The 19,213-nt window shown below is 40.8% G+C and overlaps 3 protein-coding genes across 3 annotated transcripts; all 3 read right to left on the bottom strand.

Moving 5' to 3' along the window:
- Positions 1-1,928: 1,928 nt before the first annotated feature.
- On the bottom strand, positions 1,929-8,090 carry cops9 (COP9 signalosome subunit 9). The gene is made up of 3 exons (XM_040126376.1): positions 7,854-8,090; positions 6,728-6,800; positions 1,929-2,167 (listed from the first exon to the last, which is right to left on the bottom strand). Exons 1-3 carry the CDS (start codon positions 7,914-7,916, stop codon positions 2,130-2,132), a joined length of 174 nt encoding a protein of 57 aa, XP_039982310.1. The 5' UTR covers positions 7,917-8,090; the 3' UTR covers positions 1,929-2,129.
- Positions 8,091-8,538: 448 nt separating this feature from the next.
- otos (otospiralin) lies at positions 8,539-10,900 on the bottom strand. The gene is made up of 4 exons (XM_040127344.1): positions 10,849-10,900; positions 10,587-10,653; positions 10,121-10,144; positions 8,539-9,028 (listed from the first exon to the last, which is right to left on the bottom strand). Exons 1-4 carry the CDS (start codon positions 10,891-10,893, stop codon positions 8,841-8,843), a joined length of 324 nt encoding a protein of 107 aa, XP_039983278.1. The 5' UTR covers positions 10,894-10,900; the 3' UTR covers positions 8,539-8,840.
- Positions 10,901-12,266: 1,366 nt separating this feature from the next.
- apodb (apolipoprotein Db) lies at positions 12,267-17,999 on the bottom strand. The gene is made up of 4 exons (XM_040127305.1): positions 17,889-17,999; positions 17,673-17,794; positions 13,733-13,818; positions 12,267-12,575 (listed from the first exon to the last, which is right to left on the bottom strand). Exons 1-4 carry the CDS (start codon positions 17,997-17,999, stop codon positions 12,343-12,345), a joined length of 552 nt encoding a protein of 183 aa, XP_039983239.1. The 3' UTR covers positions 12,267-12,342.
- Between the last annotated feature and the right edge of the window lie 1,214 nt (positions 18,000-19,213).

The raw sequence follows: 19,213 nt of genomic DNA, 5'->3' as shown, positions 1-19,213 counted from the left end.
GTGAAGTTGTTTTTAATTCATCAAACATGGTTTTAATTTGTAGTCACATTTAAGGTTAGAAATCAGACTCTGGATCTGGTTTGGGGATGCAGCAATGACTCTGGAGCAGGTAAGACAGAGATAGTGGGAGGCACGGAAGAAAGAAAACATGAGGAAATAATGAAGGGGGGCTGAGGTGCCACATAGGCACTTCTCAGGAGACCTCAGTCAGGGCCAAAACCGCAGCTTCTGTCTAAACCTGAAGGCACACACACACACACACACACACACACACACACATACAGGGACAGCTGGTCTACACGAGGAATTTGATAATCTACAGTTTGCTTCCCGCTTTAACTGTGTTCAGGCATGTCAGCCTTGTAAGACACACACGTACTCAGGGGCAGCGATTAGTATTTTTTATTTATTTTTTTTTTTAGTGCGTCTCTTAAAAGGCCATACAGCTGTGATGTGTGACGCAACATCAGTGCATCTGACTGGAAAACGCCTGTAAGTCAATTGTAACAATCGATGGTTCGATAAAGACTAAATCTCTTTATGTCCCTGTTTTATGTACACTGCAGCACATTTTTTTAAAAGTATAGTCAATGTACTTCTGTACTTTTGGGACTGTTTATTTTAGTTTGGGCTGTGTCCATTAGTTCTAACCAAAGGAAATTTGAAAACCCCTGAAAACACAGTTTCAATTGTTATGTCTCTCTATTTAAAAATTAAATGACTAAAGAAACTTATTTAGTCACGAATGCAAAATAACATTGCCAGGAAGTCACCGGAGACTCCAGGGAGTCGGGTTCTGCTACCCTGTTTACAGCCTTTATGCTAGGCTAACCTAAGCTAAGCAGCTACCGACCGTAGCTTGGTAGTTCCGCTACAGACATGAGTGGTAACGATTTTCTCATCTGTCGACAAAAAAAGCGTATTTTCTAAGTTTAACGATCAAAACCTCAGCTAATCTGCTTTAATCAGGACCATGCGGTTGTGGTTTGATCAGATTTGGCTGACAATGGCCTGACAGCAAACAACCCGCCAACTGTGATCGGTTACAGCCTGATTGGTGCACGGGAGGACATGACATCAATGTTCTCCCACTGAGCCCTGACCCCCTGGGGTGCACAGTATGAGGAGCACAGACAAAAACAGAAATTTCTCGTGAAAAAATCAACATTGTTGTAAACTGACACATTACTGTGTTCCTGCAGGACAGCACACAACAGTTTCTGACAACGGACTTCACACCCGCGCGGCAGCAGTTTGGGGAAGTCTTTTTCATGCTTCAACATGGTTGACGCCCCCGTGCACAAGGTGAGGTCCATGTAGAAATTGTGTTCAGTTTGATGAGTGTCTGGCCTTCGCAGAGCTCTGACCTCAAGCCCATCTATCTTTACACCTCTGGGATGAAACCAGAAGGGCCTTTTTATAGCTGCAAATTAAAGCACGTTTTGAATAAAATGTTCAACGAACACGTGGGTGTAATTTTCGGGTGCCCACATACTTTTGGACTGTTAACTTTTTTTTTTTTAAATCGTCCTGCTTTGTCTGTGTTAAATTCTGCAATGTGTACACAACTCTAATGTGCATCTGTGGTGTAAATACGTTACTGAAAATTTGTATCCAATCCAATCTGAGCTTTTCCATTATCCCTATCTCTGACTCCCTATTGATGCCCTATTACTGACCTTAGCATTTCAACATTTTTTTGCAGCCCCTTTCCTGTCCCATCGTGCCCCAGCCGAACATTTGGTGGTCATGTTAACACTGTACCTTGTATGTAATTACATTTGCTAACAGGTGTTTCGCGGAGCCCACAAACCTGCAATCCAGCCGGTGGCAGATGCAAACACGACGACGCCAAAACCATACTCATAATTTTCTTAAAAGCTGGAATGTAAGGGATTCTCAGAATTCAAAGACACCTGGTTCACCATGACAGCTTCTTTTTTATTATTTTATTTTTTTGTAAAAACAAAAAAGGCTTTATTTCACAGTGGTGGTGAGTGACATGTAGGAGGGGGGGCTGTACAAATAAGAGAGAACTTGTAGTCAGAATAAGCCCATTTTCACGATTCCTTCTTTTTTTTTCTTTATGTACACGATCACGCACAGGTGTTCAGGTTCAGTTGTTGTCGTCACTGCAGGTCATCGTCATCGAAAAGATCCTCAAAGTCTGTGGATAGAAAAGAGAGCGAGAATATGAGATGGAAAGAAAAGAGAGACAAAGAAAAGGAAGAGAACGGGGTCGGAATTAGTCCAGCTGTTTCCCCCAAACTCCTACATTCCAGGCTAATTATGCTATATACAATGACTTTTTTGACTCTAGCTGCTGAGTAGCTTTAGGGTGGGCACTTTTAAGCTGTCTTCTACTTTTGTTTGTTTGTACTTTACATTTGGCCGAACGCACGGGAGCTGCAGACATGCCGTCCACATTCGTCCTTGAGGACTCCACCTGAGAAAATGATGATGATAATGCTAATTAAAAACAAAAGATTAAAAAACAATAGATAGCCTGTAGGCTTTCTATTAAAATTTCAGATTTGCTTTTCTGCCCCTCTTCTCTGCATGTTCACTCACTACATCCTGAAGCTCCCGTGATTAGACCTGAAACGTTTAATCGGTTACTTAGTCAATTATCAGAAAATTCATCAAACTATTACTTATCAATTATGTATTGACTATCGAATGATCGTTCAAGTCATTTCTTTTGCATTCACTGTTAGCAGATTTCCAAATGGCTGGTTTTACTTGTTTTCTTTGATAGTTTTCTAATATCTTTGGGTTTTGGAATCTGTCAAATCAGTCTTGGTAAGGGGCACCGTTTTTACTTCATACTGACACTTTATTGGCCGAAGGACCGATCCATTAATCGAGAAAATAATGGACAGATGAATCGATAAGGAAAATAACTGGTTACCTGCAGCCCTACAGGTGATCACGTCTGGTATCTATTCAAGCCTGTGGGAACCACCAGTATGAACGGCCAGTTAAAACCTGACTTTCCCCTTCAGTCACTACAGATGTCAACAAAGCCAGCAATGGCTTTATTAGAAGACTTTGCGAGTCCTTGGCTCTTCCTGCCCTTTAATGTGCCTTGACACAAAAGCACGTCCTCTAAACGTCTCGAACGAGCCAGAGGGGGGCTGATTGGCCGCAGTGGGCCGATCAGCGTTCCCTCCCAATGGATCTCCTAAATGCCTCGTTTTAATTTCCCTTTTCTTTGAAATCTGCCACAACTTTGGAGGATCTGACCGGCTGGGACAGATCGCGGTTGCAAGGGCTAAAGTAGCATACAAGAGGTCTCTAGTCTGAATACCACTTTTGGCTCCCCACCACCAGGTGTTGTGATGATGGTCGCTTAAACAGGATGTTGGGAAGGAGAGGATGCGGTGTGATGTAGCTTTGTTGCAGATAACCACTATTGGCCAGTGGGAGGGAGTCACTGAAAACCTTGCAAGATAACATGGCTGCTGTCAATTTAATGTAGAATGTTTGTGTCTGGATGTCATCTTCCAAAACGTCCAGAGGAAAGATGACTGCTTAAACCCTAACCCTAACATTTACATAATGTATGTGGAAATGTGTTTGACATAACTAGAAAGAGTAGAGTCTAGACCTGCTCTATATGAAAAGTGCCCCGAGATAATCCTCTGTTATGATTTGGCGCCATTTAAATTAAAACTGGATTGAATTGAATATCAAATGCAAGCGAAAAATCTACGACTGGTCGGTCCGGACTGTTGCGGTGATGAGACCAGAATCATCTCGTTCATTTGCTTTTTTTGGTTTGACACTAATTGTGATGTCCTTTTCTTACCCTGAGTGACCTGTGGTTTGTGGTGACCAGGTAAGTAATCCATGCCTGACTGAACTCTAGACTCTCCCTTAAGTCATGGTATTTTAAGCATTGTCATCCTTGTATCAAATATTGCGGGTGTTGTAAAATGGAAACTGACCTTTTGAGCCGTCTGTGAGGGATATGTCTTGTGACAAATGCTTCCAAAAAACTTTCAGCAAAGTAATTGTTGTAAAATATGCCGGAAAATGCCGAAAGTTTCTTTTGCAGCCGTTTTCATAGGCTATATGGATGTTATTTATGTCGGCAATATTCATATAAATTACATAAAATTGAGAGAATGTCCAGAAAGGTAAACTGATGTTGCCACACAAGACTTGAAATTACCTACTCTCGTGTTTCTGCGGCTTCCTGGAACGGGACATTCCTACCTACATTTTGTCTAATAAACGGCAGCCTATGAGTCAAACAGCCCGCCCTTTGGCTACCCATAACCCTTCGCGACTCTTAACACAGTACACAAGCCACTCTAGCACCAGGGAATGGGAGTCTCCTTTTACATACCCTATTTTCTCAACATGGTTCAAAAATTTGCCCATGATTCCCACTGTTGAGCTGACCTTTTTAACATCACTTAACATTATACTGTCATATCCCTGTCAAGCTAAAATCTCTTTGAAATCAAATAATGGTTTTACATTATCACCCTAGTTCTATAAACGCAGACAGAACACTTTATCATCTAAGAGGCTGGTGAGTAGTCGTAAAGAGCAAAGCCATTTATAAGCTTTTGTAAGACAGAGCCCCATAAAGTTAAATGGCCTCATCCTGATTAGCAGGGCATGTACTGTACTGGACCAAATATAATTATAATTAGGTTTGAAAAAGTTGGGGTCATCTTGCATTCACGGACTAGACACTTACGTGCTCACGACGTCAGATATTCTTTCTGAATGGAGACAGTACCAGTGTGACAAGATACACAAAGGTAGATGTAAATGTTTACATATTACCCTCCTTCACGTTTCATTCACACAAGAGGGAAGGCTTCAATGAGGAGGGCTTTCTTTTCCTTAGATTAATGACACCGCAGGGAAACTTTCCCAACAGGGCTAGTGTACAAGTGTTTCAGCTGAATGTTTCAGATACACTGAATCAGCATTTCATGTTTTCTGCTGCTGGTCTCATTTTCAGGCTGTAGGTACAGTGTGAACATTAATAAAGCTGCCTTCTAAGGGCACTAAGCCAAAAAAAGGTGACTGGATGGGGGGTTTGTGTTTATTTTAGCCTGTAGCCACTTGCAAAACAATTGAAAGGTAAAACTTAATTAGATTGGATAAAGGATTCTGATTTGATAACTTGATTTGATACTTGGTATGAATTCAATCAAACGCTATTGTACCGCATCCCTAGATCCAAACAATTAACTTTTATCGTTTTGGGAACATACTGTATGTCTTTCTGATCATGTATACCAGCTGCATCTATTTCCAAACGAAGCGTGGCATTACTATACTTTGAGCGCCCACGTTGTTAGCATGAAGAGCCCTTTTGGGACTCAATTCCCGGTTGGGGCGCATATGAATCCACTGAAGGTCAGTTTTAGCAGTGTTAACAACCCAACTGATTTAAAGGAGTGTGTGTGTGTGTTTAAAGCAGCTGACTGGCGAGGTGTCCTGCTGAGTTTCAGTCTTACAGCAGCTATAAACTCATTTTACCATCCTCCTCTTCTCCACTCTTCCCCTCCCTCTTTTTTTCTCTCACTCCCCTCTTTTTAACAATCAGCTCTTTTCTTTCTAGGTCATGTACTGGTGAGCCAAAATTGTTTTTCCAGCAGCCGACGCTGCAAGACTGAAAACAGATTACCTTTGTGCCAGAACACGTAAAACACATACAGAGAGGATGCAGAGAAGAACTAACTGCTGTTTACAGGGGAATGACTTGATTTTCGAGGGTTCACTTCGGAAGACAATATGGTTCAAGGAAGAAACTGCATAATGTATTTGCGTTAACACTCCAGTTTCCATGCAGTTTGTCAGTAATTTGATTTCTCACCATTTAACCATTCATATTACTGGAACAATATGGGAATACCTTGGATGTATTTAAGTTAATATGTTCCATAAGAAACCTTAGTAGTGATGTGATGCTGCTGCTTTAAAAGATTTTTTTAATGTTGGAGTTTTTTCCTTACTTCATACATGTGTTTGAATTCTTCAGCTTTATATTTAAACATACAGCTCTGTTTAGTTTGACTTTAAGTTTAAGCTTTATAATCGGGTTTCTCTAACAGAAATCTATGCGTGTGCTAACCAGGTTTTGATTAAAGGTGTTAACTAAAGGGAAGCTCATTGGAAGGAACTTGGTTTTTCCAATTTACATGAGTTCACGTTCCTGCAAAAAAACAGGAATGTTAAGATACCGTAAAAGCATGTAAACACAACCAGTCATGTCTAAAATCCCTAGTGTGTTAGTTAGTAAGTGTGGGTAACAAAGCAAGTGGACAGATGGAAGCAAATCATAATGATTTGCTTGCTGTAGCTGGTTGCCCGCACTCGGGGGCATTTATTTCTTCACTTCATATTTCTCCATCAGATACGGTCAATATAAAGAAAAAGGAATATTTTGTTGCTTCTGTTGCTGTGTCAAGCCATGTGGCTTTGATCACATTAGTTTCAGTCATGAAACAAATCAAGGAATTCATGCTCGTTCGTGAGACTGGTTGTCACGCTGGATTATGATAAGATTATAACATGTATGTTTATGTACTTCTGCTGAACTCTGCAACCCTCGCTACACAAAGTTGTGTTTAAATAATTGAAGAACAGGCGACTGAAGTGCTAACTATATTCTATAAAAGTGTGTCCACATTAGAAGAAAAAACAGAGGGTGATTATGTGGAAAATGCCCTTTTGGGCAGGTACAGAAAAACGTTACCATTAAAGAAATCAGAGTGGACTGCTTTTTCATTGGCTGCCAGGTCCATTAGCAGGCCGCTGCTGCCTCCTGCCTGTTAACAAAGAGCAGTACAACCAGTTGTACAGCATGAGCCAAGCACATACGCACAATACATTACACTGAGTATAAGTAATAAGGGATAAATAATCTAGCGCTGCAACGATAAACTGATTAAAAGAAAATTAATCGACAACTATTCTGATAATCAATTAATCCCTGAGGTCATTTTTTGAGCAAAAACACCAAACTTCTGTTTACACTTTTTTTTGTCTTATAGGATAGTGAACTTTCTGAAGTGTGGGTTGGTCAAAACAAACACTTCGAAGATGTCACCCGGCTTCTGGGAAATTGTGAGGGGCTTTTTTCACAATTTTTTTTTTTTTTTTTAACATTTCCTAGACTAAACGATAGATTCATTGATCAAGAAAATAATCAGCCGATTAATCGATAATGTAAACAGTTATTAGTTGCAGCCCTAAAATAATCAATTACGGTACAGAATGCTAACATAAATGGGCAGTTATTTCTCATTTGAGCGATCAGAGTCAACATAATAACTCTGAAGTAAAGACTTTTTTTTTTTTTTTAAAGGTAGAAAGAATAGTACACAATGTAAAATTTTGAATTAAATAAGACAGGTCCTCTGTATTTGGCATTAAATGTAACCATATCGCTGTTAACTGTAACACTAAGAATTGTTTAAGTGCATAGTGGAGCTGTCAGTTAATGGTGCAGCTTTTTTATCTATTTAAGACTAATGTCATCAAACTGTCCTGGGGGACACAAATGCTCTGATAGGGTTGACATTAAAGCAGGTAGTTCGTGCGTTACGATAAAGCTAATTCTTCAAACGATCTTTCCTCATAGGGAAACACGAACATTTAATAACGTTTAACAATAATGTGAACCGTCTGGTAAACTCCTGCATCCACTTCATAGTAGCTGCACATCTGGTATATTAGAGAGTATTTTAACCGGTTTTTTGTTGTTTTTTGTTTTTGTTTTTTGTAGTTTAACCAAAATTCTCTGAATGTTAACGTTGCCGCGCTAGCTAGCATCAGCCAGTGTTTTTAATCGATTGTGTTGTTATTTCAACCCGACTAACCTCGTCCAAATCCACGTACGGACCAGCTCCTTCAGGAAACATCTCGTCCACCGCAGGTTTCATTTTGTTTCAGTGGCAATTCAGCAACAGTTAGTTCGACAATACGTTGCAGCTTTGAGTTTGTGTCTAGCTAGCACAGCTAGCTTCTCGGCGTTCGTAAACAAAACAAATGTGTGCAACACTGAATTGTGTCCGGCTGTCGCCACTAGCGTGTTGCGATTGGTCCGCTCTACGCATTCAGTAACACTGTACACAGTAGTAATGTTAACAAATAAGGAGATTACATTAATAATATCGACATTAACTATATCGTAATTTTACCTTATGAATTCTTCTTGTTGAAATACCCTCTATCAGTTGCACGGGATTTCTGTCATCTAATAAAGCTTGGTGTTGAGATGCAAACAATGGAATAATACTTCAACAATTAAAGTGATCACTATAATATTATAATATTTGTGGGGCTTCGGGTTACAGCATAGAGTTTAGCTAAGTTTAGATTTCTTTCAAGTAGTTACCAGTTCAGAAAGTCAAGAAAAAAAATAGGAAAAAAGTAGAAAAGGCCGAGGGAAAGAAAGAAAAGATGAAGATAATTGAGAAGTTTTTCAAAGAAATTTGAATAAACGAAAATTACATGATTTTATAGACATAATTAGATATTTGAAACATGTTTATTTGTGGCATATTACATGAAGATATTATTCAATCCTACAGAAGTTCTACTTCCTCTACCTCTGAATTCTACATATGGGCTATAATAACACACACAGTGTTATAATTAGACAAAAGAAAGTAAGTTTTGTGTATGCTACCCTTTTCCTTCACCTTATTTAAATTCCTGCGCATGTTTTTTTATCGTTTATTTTCCATCTCTCCTCATAATCTGTCCTTTCAGTCGAAGCAAGAAATGCATTCCTTTTATAATGACTTAGGATGTTCTAGTTCCCTCTCTACCCTTTCTCCCCCTCCTGGCTCCTTCGACCCCTCTCAGTGTTCGTGCCCCGCATTGGTCTCATATCCCAGGGTGTCTCCGAGGGGCTGGTGGGCAAAGAAGGCCCGGGCCATCTCGTTGATGTGGCTGTAGGCACCGATCGATTTGAAGTATTCGATGTAGTTCCAGAAGTCAGAGGTGGAGTAGGGCCAGTAGGGAACTGCTGGCGGTTCATCGTAGGGCACTAAAACACACACACACACACACACACAAATAACAGGTCAGGGAAGGACAGCAGACAAGTTAAGGGATAAATCCACACTCAGACACTAATACGCTCACTGTTATATAACCTATCGCATTCCACTAGTTATTTAATGATGATGTGTTGCTAGTGAGACAGGTCCCGGGTTCTCCAAAGCTGCCAAATGTTCAGGTTCAGTTGGTTCAGTCAGCCTGTTGTACTTTCCCCATGGCTGTGAACTTGTAGATTACAGAGCAGGTTTTTTCCTCCCAGGACGAAGAGAGCCACAATTCAAAAATATAAAACATGTTATGGCTGTGGCTTCTGTTGTTGGAGTATTTGTGATCGGTTTCACAATATTGTTCCAAATTCCAAATTGCTTAAAAAAACCCCAAACATTCTTGGGTCCCTCGGGTCCCGCATATACAGATAAAATACCTAACATCTACAACTGCTCTTTCAGATCAGTAAAAGTTTTTTTTTTTTTTTTTTTTTTTTCAGGTGTAGCTGCAGTAAAATCTTAATTTTGCCATTTAAACACAACAGTGTTTAAATGGCAATAGTGTAAAACCAATATAAAAACAAAGAGTCAGCAAAAATGAGCATAGAACAGGCGCCCTGGTATAATGGCTAAAAAAATAACCTTTTAAATCAGTTCTGGAAAAAGTTTTGACTTTGTACCATCATTTCAAAAAAGGGGCAAATGTTTCCTGAATTTCCAAAAAAAAAATGCAGACACTTGCAACTTTCATTTTGGTGGGTGCATTTTTTTATTTAGGTATTTATTGCTGATTGAGGTCATTGTCAAAATGTTTACTGTACGTACCCAGTAAATGTTGTGTGAGAACAAAAATAAAGGTTACTGCATCCAGTTTTTGAAGGTTTTTTTATTGGCTGGCTATTTTGCATAAAATTTAGACTGTTTGCATAATTTTATTTTTATTTTTTTAAATGAAAACAGTTTCCAAATAAACATTAGACTGAGTAAGCAAATGATTAAAATTATATAAAAGCAAAACTATTTGTGAAACATCTTTGGTTTTGTTGTACAAAATGATGTGTATAGAAAAATAAGTTATTTATATACGGTACCTCCTTCTGGGATGACTCTGGCCTCTGTGAAGAAGAGGAGAGAGAAAAAAAAGTAACATTCCCAAGCATTCCATGGCGTTCCATTCACAAAGAGAGGATTCAGGTCCGGAAAACTGAAAACTGAGCTTTCTCCCAGGGGACTGCAGGATACCTGCTCCCTCCTCAAATATTATTGCTGAGCACACACACACACATACTGAAGCCTGAGGAATTTAGCATCGGACAGAGTCCCCTTTGTACACACGTAGTCACCAAAAACAAATGCAGCACTGTCACATCTGGGAGAATCACACATGATTCACAGCTATTTTGATAAACATTAGTACATACGCATATCAAACTTGGTCATGTGTCTTAACCCCAACGCGTTTCCACTTAACGAATAAACTAAACTGCGGTTACGACCCTATCGAGACAGTACTTAAAACTAAAGTAAGATTAACAGACTTTAAAAAGAGGAACTCACCTATGAAGTGACAGGCAAAGAGGCAGAGGAGAATGCTGAGCCAGACCAACAGCTTCATCTTGCCCTCCTAAGTGAACAAAAATGCCCATCATGCTCTAGTTTATTAGTTTATACAGCCAAATAACAATCCCTATACATATCAAGGCCAACAGACTATAGCAGCCTTTGCTCTTGTAGGTTTTTTTATGTTATTCATTGTTATTTTTAGTTTTTTAGTTTTTCATAATCTCTGAGAATAAAATCAAATTCTGCAGATGTTTACCTGTAAATGGTTTGTGAAGCCGTGCAGAGAGGTGCTGCTGTTCATCTGCTGGTGCTGTGGTATGTGGGGTTCAGCAGAGGAAGAGCCAGAGGACCTCCACACACACACACACACACACACACACACACACACACACATGCACACACATATATGCAAACACTAACACACACACACACACACACTTGTACAAACACACACACAGCCAAGCCAAGCCTTGCCCTGATTGTATTGTATACATATAGAGAAGTCTTTCCTTGATTTTCCAGGTGATATAAAATCTGGATCGCGCTGTGTACATGTGAATATATATGCATGAGTGCATATATTGCACATCACTGTGTATTTTGTAAAGCTGCAACAATTAGTTGTTTAAAACATCTGAAGACATCATCTAGGGATGTGAGAAATTATAAAATTACAAAACGATTACTTGACTTATTGGGAAAATAATCTAAGCCATAACCAGAGTCATGCATTTTCATCTTTGATGCTGCCTAAGGAAAAACCTTTTAACATATCACCTGTGTAGACTGTATGATATGCATGTACATACATTTTTGTGCACTGTGCCTTTAAAGAATGTCCTATTTGTTTACTATGTCAGCAAATACAATTAACTGCCTTTGCTTTCTATTGGCTTTCAATCTACACTTTCTTGATTTTCATTTAGCCCTTTCTTCAGTTTAGTAAACAGGGAACCATGTCTTTGAAGTGAAAATACTGAAATTCTTTTCTATCTCTGTAGTGAGAGTCAGGACAATTTTCATCATATAAATGACTTAAAAAAATGAAGAACAACTGCTTAATGAAAACATCTGTAATACACAGTTTTTTTTGTAAAGAACATGCTCATTTCATTGTTTGATTCATTAAGGAATATATTATTGTAAATAATAAAAGAGGCACCACTAGAGTATGAAAGAACAATAAATTCATAGTTGCAATGTGTCAACATTGCTACATTTACTTAATAATGAGTAATAGGCACTGGTGTTGGTGTGAGTTTTACAAAATCAGTTTCCACATCTTTTTAAGTACTGAGCAGGTAATACAGAATTAAAATATAAAAATATATTTTAAAAAGAGAAACACTGCAGATGGAACTAGTTTTTGCGGATATACTCTTCTGTCAGAAATATGATGAGCAGTTACAACATGAAAAGGATATATGGATGTTGCTGGAAAAATTATAGAAATTAAAATAAATCATACTGAGAATTACAATACTGGTTGAATACAAATGAGTTGCAATAAACATGGATAACTTTTATTATTACATTTTATTTTTTCTTTCTATAATTTCTGTGTCAGTATCTCTCAAATGCAAAAAAATACAAAAAAATGGCTCTCCAACCAAAAACTGCACCCTTTTGTAACAGTATAATGAGCCAATATGCTCATAAGACACTGCACAGCCCTGATATTCAAGCCTCAAGCCCTGCCACGCCCACTATGCGTGGTTAAGGTGCAATGACTCGGAGTCTCCATCAGTCCCTAGTTATCCTTGCAGCCCGTCTGATCTGTGGCCTTCATCCTGAAGAGGTCGATTCCTTCGGTGGCCAGCAGGTTTTTGGCATACCGCACTGTCTCCGGAGGCAGGAAGCGTGACCGGCCGAGGATCCAGGCGTAGTCGACGTGGAACAGGCGGAGGATGTCCGTGCAGGAGTACACGACGGACAAACTAGTGTAGTCAGTGGTCAGAACCCAGTATGGGCTGTAGGGAGTAACTGGGAGCAAAGGTCACAGAGACAGGGAGAAAAAGAAAACGATGAGGATTAGAATCTTTAACTGTACATCACATTTCTAAAGCCGAGTTTATGAACTGATTTACAAAATAAATCGATGCAACACAATATAAAAGTACTAAGTACTAAGAAGCATCGGAGCAAAATTAAAATTAAATGTGGAACAAAAAATTGAAATAGAGAATTACAGAAGAAGTCTAGCCCGCAGTTAAAATCTGGAACACCTAGTTCGATCTTGATCCTTTTTATCTAAAGCAAAAAAATTCAAAATGCTCCTTGAATGCGTAATGATCACACTTGGATTTAAAAGAATTTACAGCAAATGTAACGAGGAGCAATGCCAATGTGTGATAAAAAAATAAGACTTTATTAATCAAGGTAAGAGTACACAAATTTGTATCAATCCAAATTCAACATTAAAATATGATTCCAGGTTTTTTATGTGGAGAGAAAAGCTTTAAGGCTTGAGAAGAAATCTTAAGATTTGACAACCGCAGTGAAAGAGAAAGAGATTTCCCTGTCAGGACAAAGCTAAAATAAATGCAAGTATCGTCTGCATACAGACGGAACACTGAGTCCTGATGGACAATCCATCATAGTTTTAAAATCCCAAAATCTACAGTCACAGAGAAACCTGAACCTTGCCACCTTAAGAGCTATGCCAGTGATGTCGGCTACGAAGGACACAAACATCTGCTGAGATCTACGAGGAACGGAATAAATACTGATGCAAGGCTTTCACAGACAGACTGGCCCATTGTCATTGACATTACAAATGCAGTGAGGCTGCTGTGTCATGTATCAGCCGATAATATTGTCATTCATGAGGTATGCGTCCTTTCTAACTCAATAATCTCAATGATGAGTGGAAAGGCTGCTGTGTGCAAAAAAAGAAGAAAAATCTTAAGCTACTTTTCTGTCTTATTGTTCAGTTTTGTAGGGAACTATGTAATAATCTTTGTACTATAATCATTGGAAACATTATTGGAAACTCTTCAAAGCAGTAAAAAAAAACAAGACAAGATTACAAAAGGTGTCAAAGCAGAACGAGAAGAAGCGACAGTCATTCGCAGAAGGCAACGGCAGTGATGACAAAAACAAAGAAGATGAAGGGGATAAGAGTGAAGAAGAGTACTTACAATACGAGAAGCCTACTCCGAGTCTGGCAGGTTCCCTCAGGTCATGAACCACTGCTGTGCCTTCTGCTACCCTCACCTTTTCCTTACTGAGACACACAAAGAAGGACAGAGGGAGAGAAATAACTGAACACTAATTTCAGTGAACTAATATACGGGATCAAAGCACATCCTACATTTTCAGGCGAGGAAACAAACAAGGTTTGTAAAACTGACAATAATAATTAAATCCACACAATCAGGAAGACAGAATCAATTATTTTCAACCTGAACAGAGGCCGAGGTCCTCCATTCTTTCCTCCTGGTGGTGTAACACCACCACTAGGGCCTTCAAGCATCTGCCCAGGGTCCACACAATCCACATCATGTACTCTGCTCTTTCTGGGCATGCAGGTGACCAGTTTAACCAGTTTAACCAGCCCCTTATACACAGTTAACGTGTAACAGCTCAAAAGAAACGTGTTTGGAAATGCAGCTGTTTGACGCCAGAAGGGCAAAGAGTTTTTGTCCAACTTGGCGCCAAACTTAGATGGTGGTCCTATAAGTCGTGTTTGGTTTTTCGTACTTGGAAATGGACTATACTCGTGTTGATGCACTGTGGAAACAGACTATTATTGTGCAACTACCGCAGTGTTGGAAATTTGTTTGGCCACTTTGGAGGTAACTGCCGGGAGCTGTTTGTTTTTATTCGGCCTGCTGGAGGACGCGTGCAGCCCCCCATCTGTGTGAAAGACGAAGGGGAGCCACGGTGCTGACGCCGGTATCTGTATCGCCCTACCACCGCCCCCGCGCCCGACGCACAGAGGTATGTGCTGGGCTACGCCACGTTCTTTAAATAAGAATAAGAATAACACTGTAAATTTGTGTGCGTACATAAGTGCAATGCTCCAGTTGCCGAAGAAAGCCGAATACAGACTTATGCTAAGCTAAGCTTTTGACTGTTTAGTTGCGGTGAACCACAGATTGATGTGGTGTCGCATGTTTTTGTATGACTACCGGTGTTCCGCTTTAACCGGTGGTCATGTTGTCTAGTGATTTTGGTTTGCAGTTTAGCCTGTCAGAACAAACTCTAGACGTTTAGAGTCGCAGATTCCTCACATCCATGAAAATTGGGGTAGCCAAAAATGACAACGCTAAAACATATAAACTTTTAAAACTTTAAAAACAATATATATTGTAGCAAAATTAAAATAGACAAAAAAACAAAAAACTAAACGGGATTGTAACCCCGCCCCCGGTTAAAACGACGAGGGCGCCTGTTCTATGCTACAAGCGCTGCGAGCTACGAAAGTTATTTTGCCACAGATATTTCCGGTGTTTAAAACACGTAAATGATCCCATTGCCATGACAACGATATGTAGCCCAAAGTGGATTAAGAGAATGTCATGTTAGAGCTCGAAATCCCGTCTAAACAAATGGAAATGGGCTGTGGTACTCACCAAATTATCAAATTAATTTGAGATTTCAAATTTCAATTGCACAATCACTGAATAAACACATCAAAGAATGGGCATGGTTTCACAGGGAATTTATTTATTTATTTTTCCTTCAAATGCTAAGCACATGCAGAAAAATAAAAGCCTCCGTCAACAACTCAGCTCCAGTGGAACCAGCTCCCTCAAAGCCTGCACTGAATCTGGCAGAAAAGAGAAATTTAAAAAAATGAAATGCATCGCAGTTTCATAATTAAGACATTAATCAATCTGCAAGTGCTCCAAACTTGCCTTTACCGACTGCACATGAGTGTCAAGTTGACCAAACACACACACACAACCGATGCAGTTAAGACAAATCATCAGATAGTCAAGGTATTTCCTGAAACGAATAGCACATTAGTGTCTGCTGTGAACAAATAATAAACCAACCCATTATTTCCATTCTCAGATGACTGATCCGGATCAAAATTTTTAACAAGAAAAACGAGCTGAGGATACACTGAAAGCTTTACAAATCCGGCAATGTGTTTTACTCTGAACTGATGGCAGATGAGAAGCGCGTTCGCTTACTTTACACACAATAACGCCGCATGAGGCTCCATTTTGTTGATGTGGGTGAGAGATGATGCTTTCACGTGACCAGCGGGGGAGCGGCTGAGGCCTCGCTGCCTCATGAAGGCGCTGTTTGGTAGGGAGCCCGTGATTTACTAAACAAAACCCCTCGCTCAAAATCAACGGACCCTCCCCTGCCTGGTCACAGCTCTGCATTTCTTCAATGCCTCGGTCTGAGCCCCGAACGGATCCAGATAGAGGGAGCGTTTCTCTTGTGGACAGACTAGCAACGCCATCATTAACATCAACGTTGAGGAAAAAGTCCATAATTACCAGTTTCCAAAGTGTCCGGTTGCACTGTAGCGCCCAGTAGTGTAGCTGAAGACGCGTTCGGCTCCACGTTGGAAAATGCAAACACTTCAGGTGCAGGTTTGTGTGGTGGAGATTCAGGGGTGGGCTGCGGAGAGGCGAGCAGGTGACTGAGGTCATCTTGGGAAAGTGAAATGGTGGACGGGGAGCCAGTTTGCTACTGAGCTTTACATCAGAGATCGAATCCTATCGGGGGGCTTGGTAAAAATTCAGCCTTGGTCACCGACTCTTAAATAGGACAGTTGTTTGCCTAAAAACTGTCACTCACATATGGTTTTAGTTACAAAGCGCTACCTTCCTTTGGGAACTGCAAGACCCCTTCTGAGGACCTTCGACCTATGGCCTCTGAGCCATACTTCTATTTTCACACATGGTTTATATTCTACACATATGACAATACACCTCAACAGCAATTCAGTTTTTTTTTTTTTTCCGGCAAGTCGTCAACATCCTGTCCCGCTTCACAGACACACGGGTAGGCCTACTATTCGTGAAAATGACGAATCCGCCTAGGACACCATCTGGAGCACTAGGGGTTGGAATATGTAAACAAACAACACCAGACAACATGACCACGGGCTAAACTGGAACACAAAAAAGTCAGTCCAAGGTTTAATGGAAAAGGATGAAAACCCACAGGTCCAAAAATGCCCTTGATTGATGTGTGCCATAAAGCAAAATGCGCGCATGGATCTCTGCTGGGTTTTCTTGCCATGTGATGAATGGGGATTTCATGCAATGAAGGTCATGCGCTTGAAAATGATTGTGGTGATGATGACGATGACTTCCATCCGAAATGACAGTGTTCCCATTGTTGGTAATAAATGCTCAAATCAAAGGAGTATTAATAGAAGAGAAAAATTTATACCACTTTAGCTACCAGTTAGCTTAGCTTAACACAAAGATTGGAAATCGGGGGGGGGGGGGTGCTAGCCTTTTTTTGTCGAAAGGTGAAAAAAAATCTTGCTAGCAGCACTTCTAAAGCTCACTTAATAAACACAACATATCTCATTTGCTTTTGCATGAACTAAACAAAAGGTTAAGATAGGCTAACCCCCTGCCTGGCCTTAGCCTCACAACTAACGGACAGGGTTGAGGGCGGTATCGATCTTCTCATCTAAATCTCTGCACGAAAACGAATAAGCCGACCAAAGGTAACAAAATCTGCCAACTGGCACCTTCTTGAAGCTCACTTATTAACACGCAGCCCCTCGTAAAATGGTGAATTGTAGTTTAACACTTCAGGCTTTGTACCAATTAAACAACCGAGATGAAATGTGGGATTTCTGTTCCCTTTTGGACTGAGCCAGGCTAGCTGTCCCCCCGTTTCTAGTCTTTATGCTAAGCTAAGCTAAGCTTAGCTGAGCGAAACTGGCTGTTGGCTGCAGCTGCATATTTACCATACAAACATGAGAGCTCGTATCAATCTTCTTGTCTGAATCTTGGCAAGAAAGTCTCTTAAGCATGCTTCTAAAAATGCCGGGCACTTTCCTTCATTAGACCACCGACAGGGAGAGGTAGAAACGCACAGGGCTCAAATGTACCTTCAAGTCAGAATCAATGCTAAAAATCTGTCAGTACTCACTAGAACTGAGAGTTCAGCACCTGGATGGTACCGTCTTTCCTTATGGCGTAGTTTGCCTCGATGCACTTTCCTCTTTCGAAGGAAGCCGGGAGCTTCTCGATCTCGTACCATCTACCCAGATACTGTCAGCACGGAGAAGTTATTAGTCCCGTGCACTTCAGGGCGTAGCACGTGCAGCACCTAGACTGTGTGTGTGTGTGTGTGTGTGTGTGTTACCTGTTGAAGGTTGAAGTTGGGCTGCACTTTCGGTGTGGGACAGGGACCCCAGTGATAGGTCTGCGCCGACACCAGAGGGAGCAGCGGGAGGAGGAGGTAGATGGCAAACATTGTTCCTGTCAGGAGCAGAAGGGCAGATTTATGAAATACATAAATAAAGTTTATTATCAAAAGGGACAGGCAAATAGCATGGACCGGTACCACATATGTACAGTAGTACCACAGCATAACGGAAGCTTAAATCTACATTTAAATATTGTAGCTGCAACCTGTGAGAACGTTTTGTAGCAGGATCCTTTTAAAAGGCTGAAATACTTTTATTTTAACCACTAATAACCACGTAAAACGTTTTACACCTGCTTACAACTACATTATACTGTGTTATAAACCATGTATTGACTGTTTACAGACTTATCTATGGCAATTTTCCAATTGAGGATGGCAAAATATTAACTGTAGATCCCAAACCAAGCGAAGTCAAAGAGCGACAATGATTTTAAGTCGCAGTGTCGTCGAGTCAGTTAAGGTGTACCTGTGTGTAAGCGGGCCCCGAATGTAGCGTGTGTGTGATGTCTCTGTGGGCAGGCGACCCATTCTAGTCGAACTTGTGTTGGGGTGTGACGTTTGCATACCTGAAATCCTTGACATTTTAGCTCCCATTGTTCCGCACAGAGATGTACGATGGCTGACCAGGAGTTCATTGTTTTGTAAAGGTAAGATCGCAGCGGAAAAACAAGCCACCCCCCCCCACCCACCCCACCCCACACAACATCGCGTGTCTCCGCACCTGTTCTTCTGGTTTCATGCAACACCTGTACCTTCATGCAGCCCCAGTCAGCTACCTGTTTTGCGGTACTGCGTAACAATACCGAGAAAAATCTCATAGGGATTCTTAGCCTTTAAACACAATACTACAACAATAACACCAAGTATAATAATAAAATACTCATTTAGGACCACGGAGGATAAAAAACCAAGTGGGGAAACAAGTTAAACTTGGTATGATGCAGAAAATAATCAGCGTTTAAAAGGACTATTCATTAAAAACTTTATCAAACTGTAAACAATCATTCACCTCCTCCTGTGCTCCAGTCGAGGGGTAGTTCCCACAAGCCATAAGTAAAACCCTCTTACCTCAGGTGTGTGTGTGTGTGTGTCTGTGGTTGGGGGGGGGCGCGTTTCCGAGGGGTCAGGTGGAGCTCTCCGCGGCCGCAGCTCGCCGTGTCTGGGGAGCTCGAGGCGGGCCGGCAGTTTTTACCGGCGGCCGGGGACTCGCGAACGCGGACTCGCGAGGGCGTCCGGCTCACGTCACCGCGAGGGCACGA

The sequence above is a fragment of the Xiphias gladius genome, chromosome 5 (genome assembly GCF_016859285.1).
Source record: "Xiphias gladius isolate SHS-SW01 ecotype Sanya breed wild chromosome 5, ASM1685928v1, whole genome shotgun sequence".
Classification (NCBI taxonomy): domain Eukaryota; kingdom Metazoa; phylum Chordata; class Actinopteri; order Istiophoriformes; family Xiphiidae; genus Xiphias; species Xiphias gladius.
The sequence above is the reverse complement of the archived record's forward strand: the minus strand, read 5'-3'. Positions and strand labels throughout refer to the sequence as shown.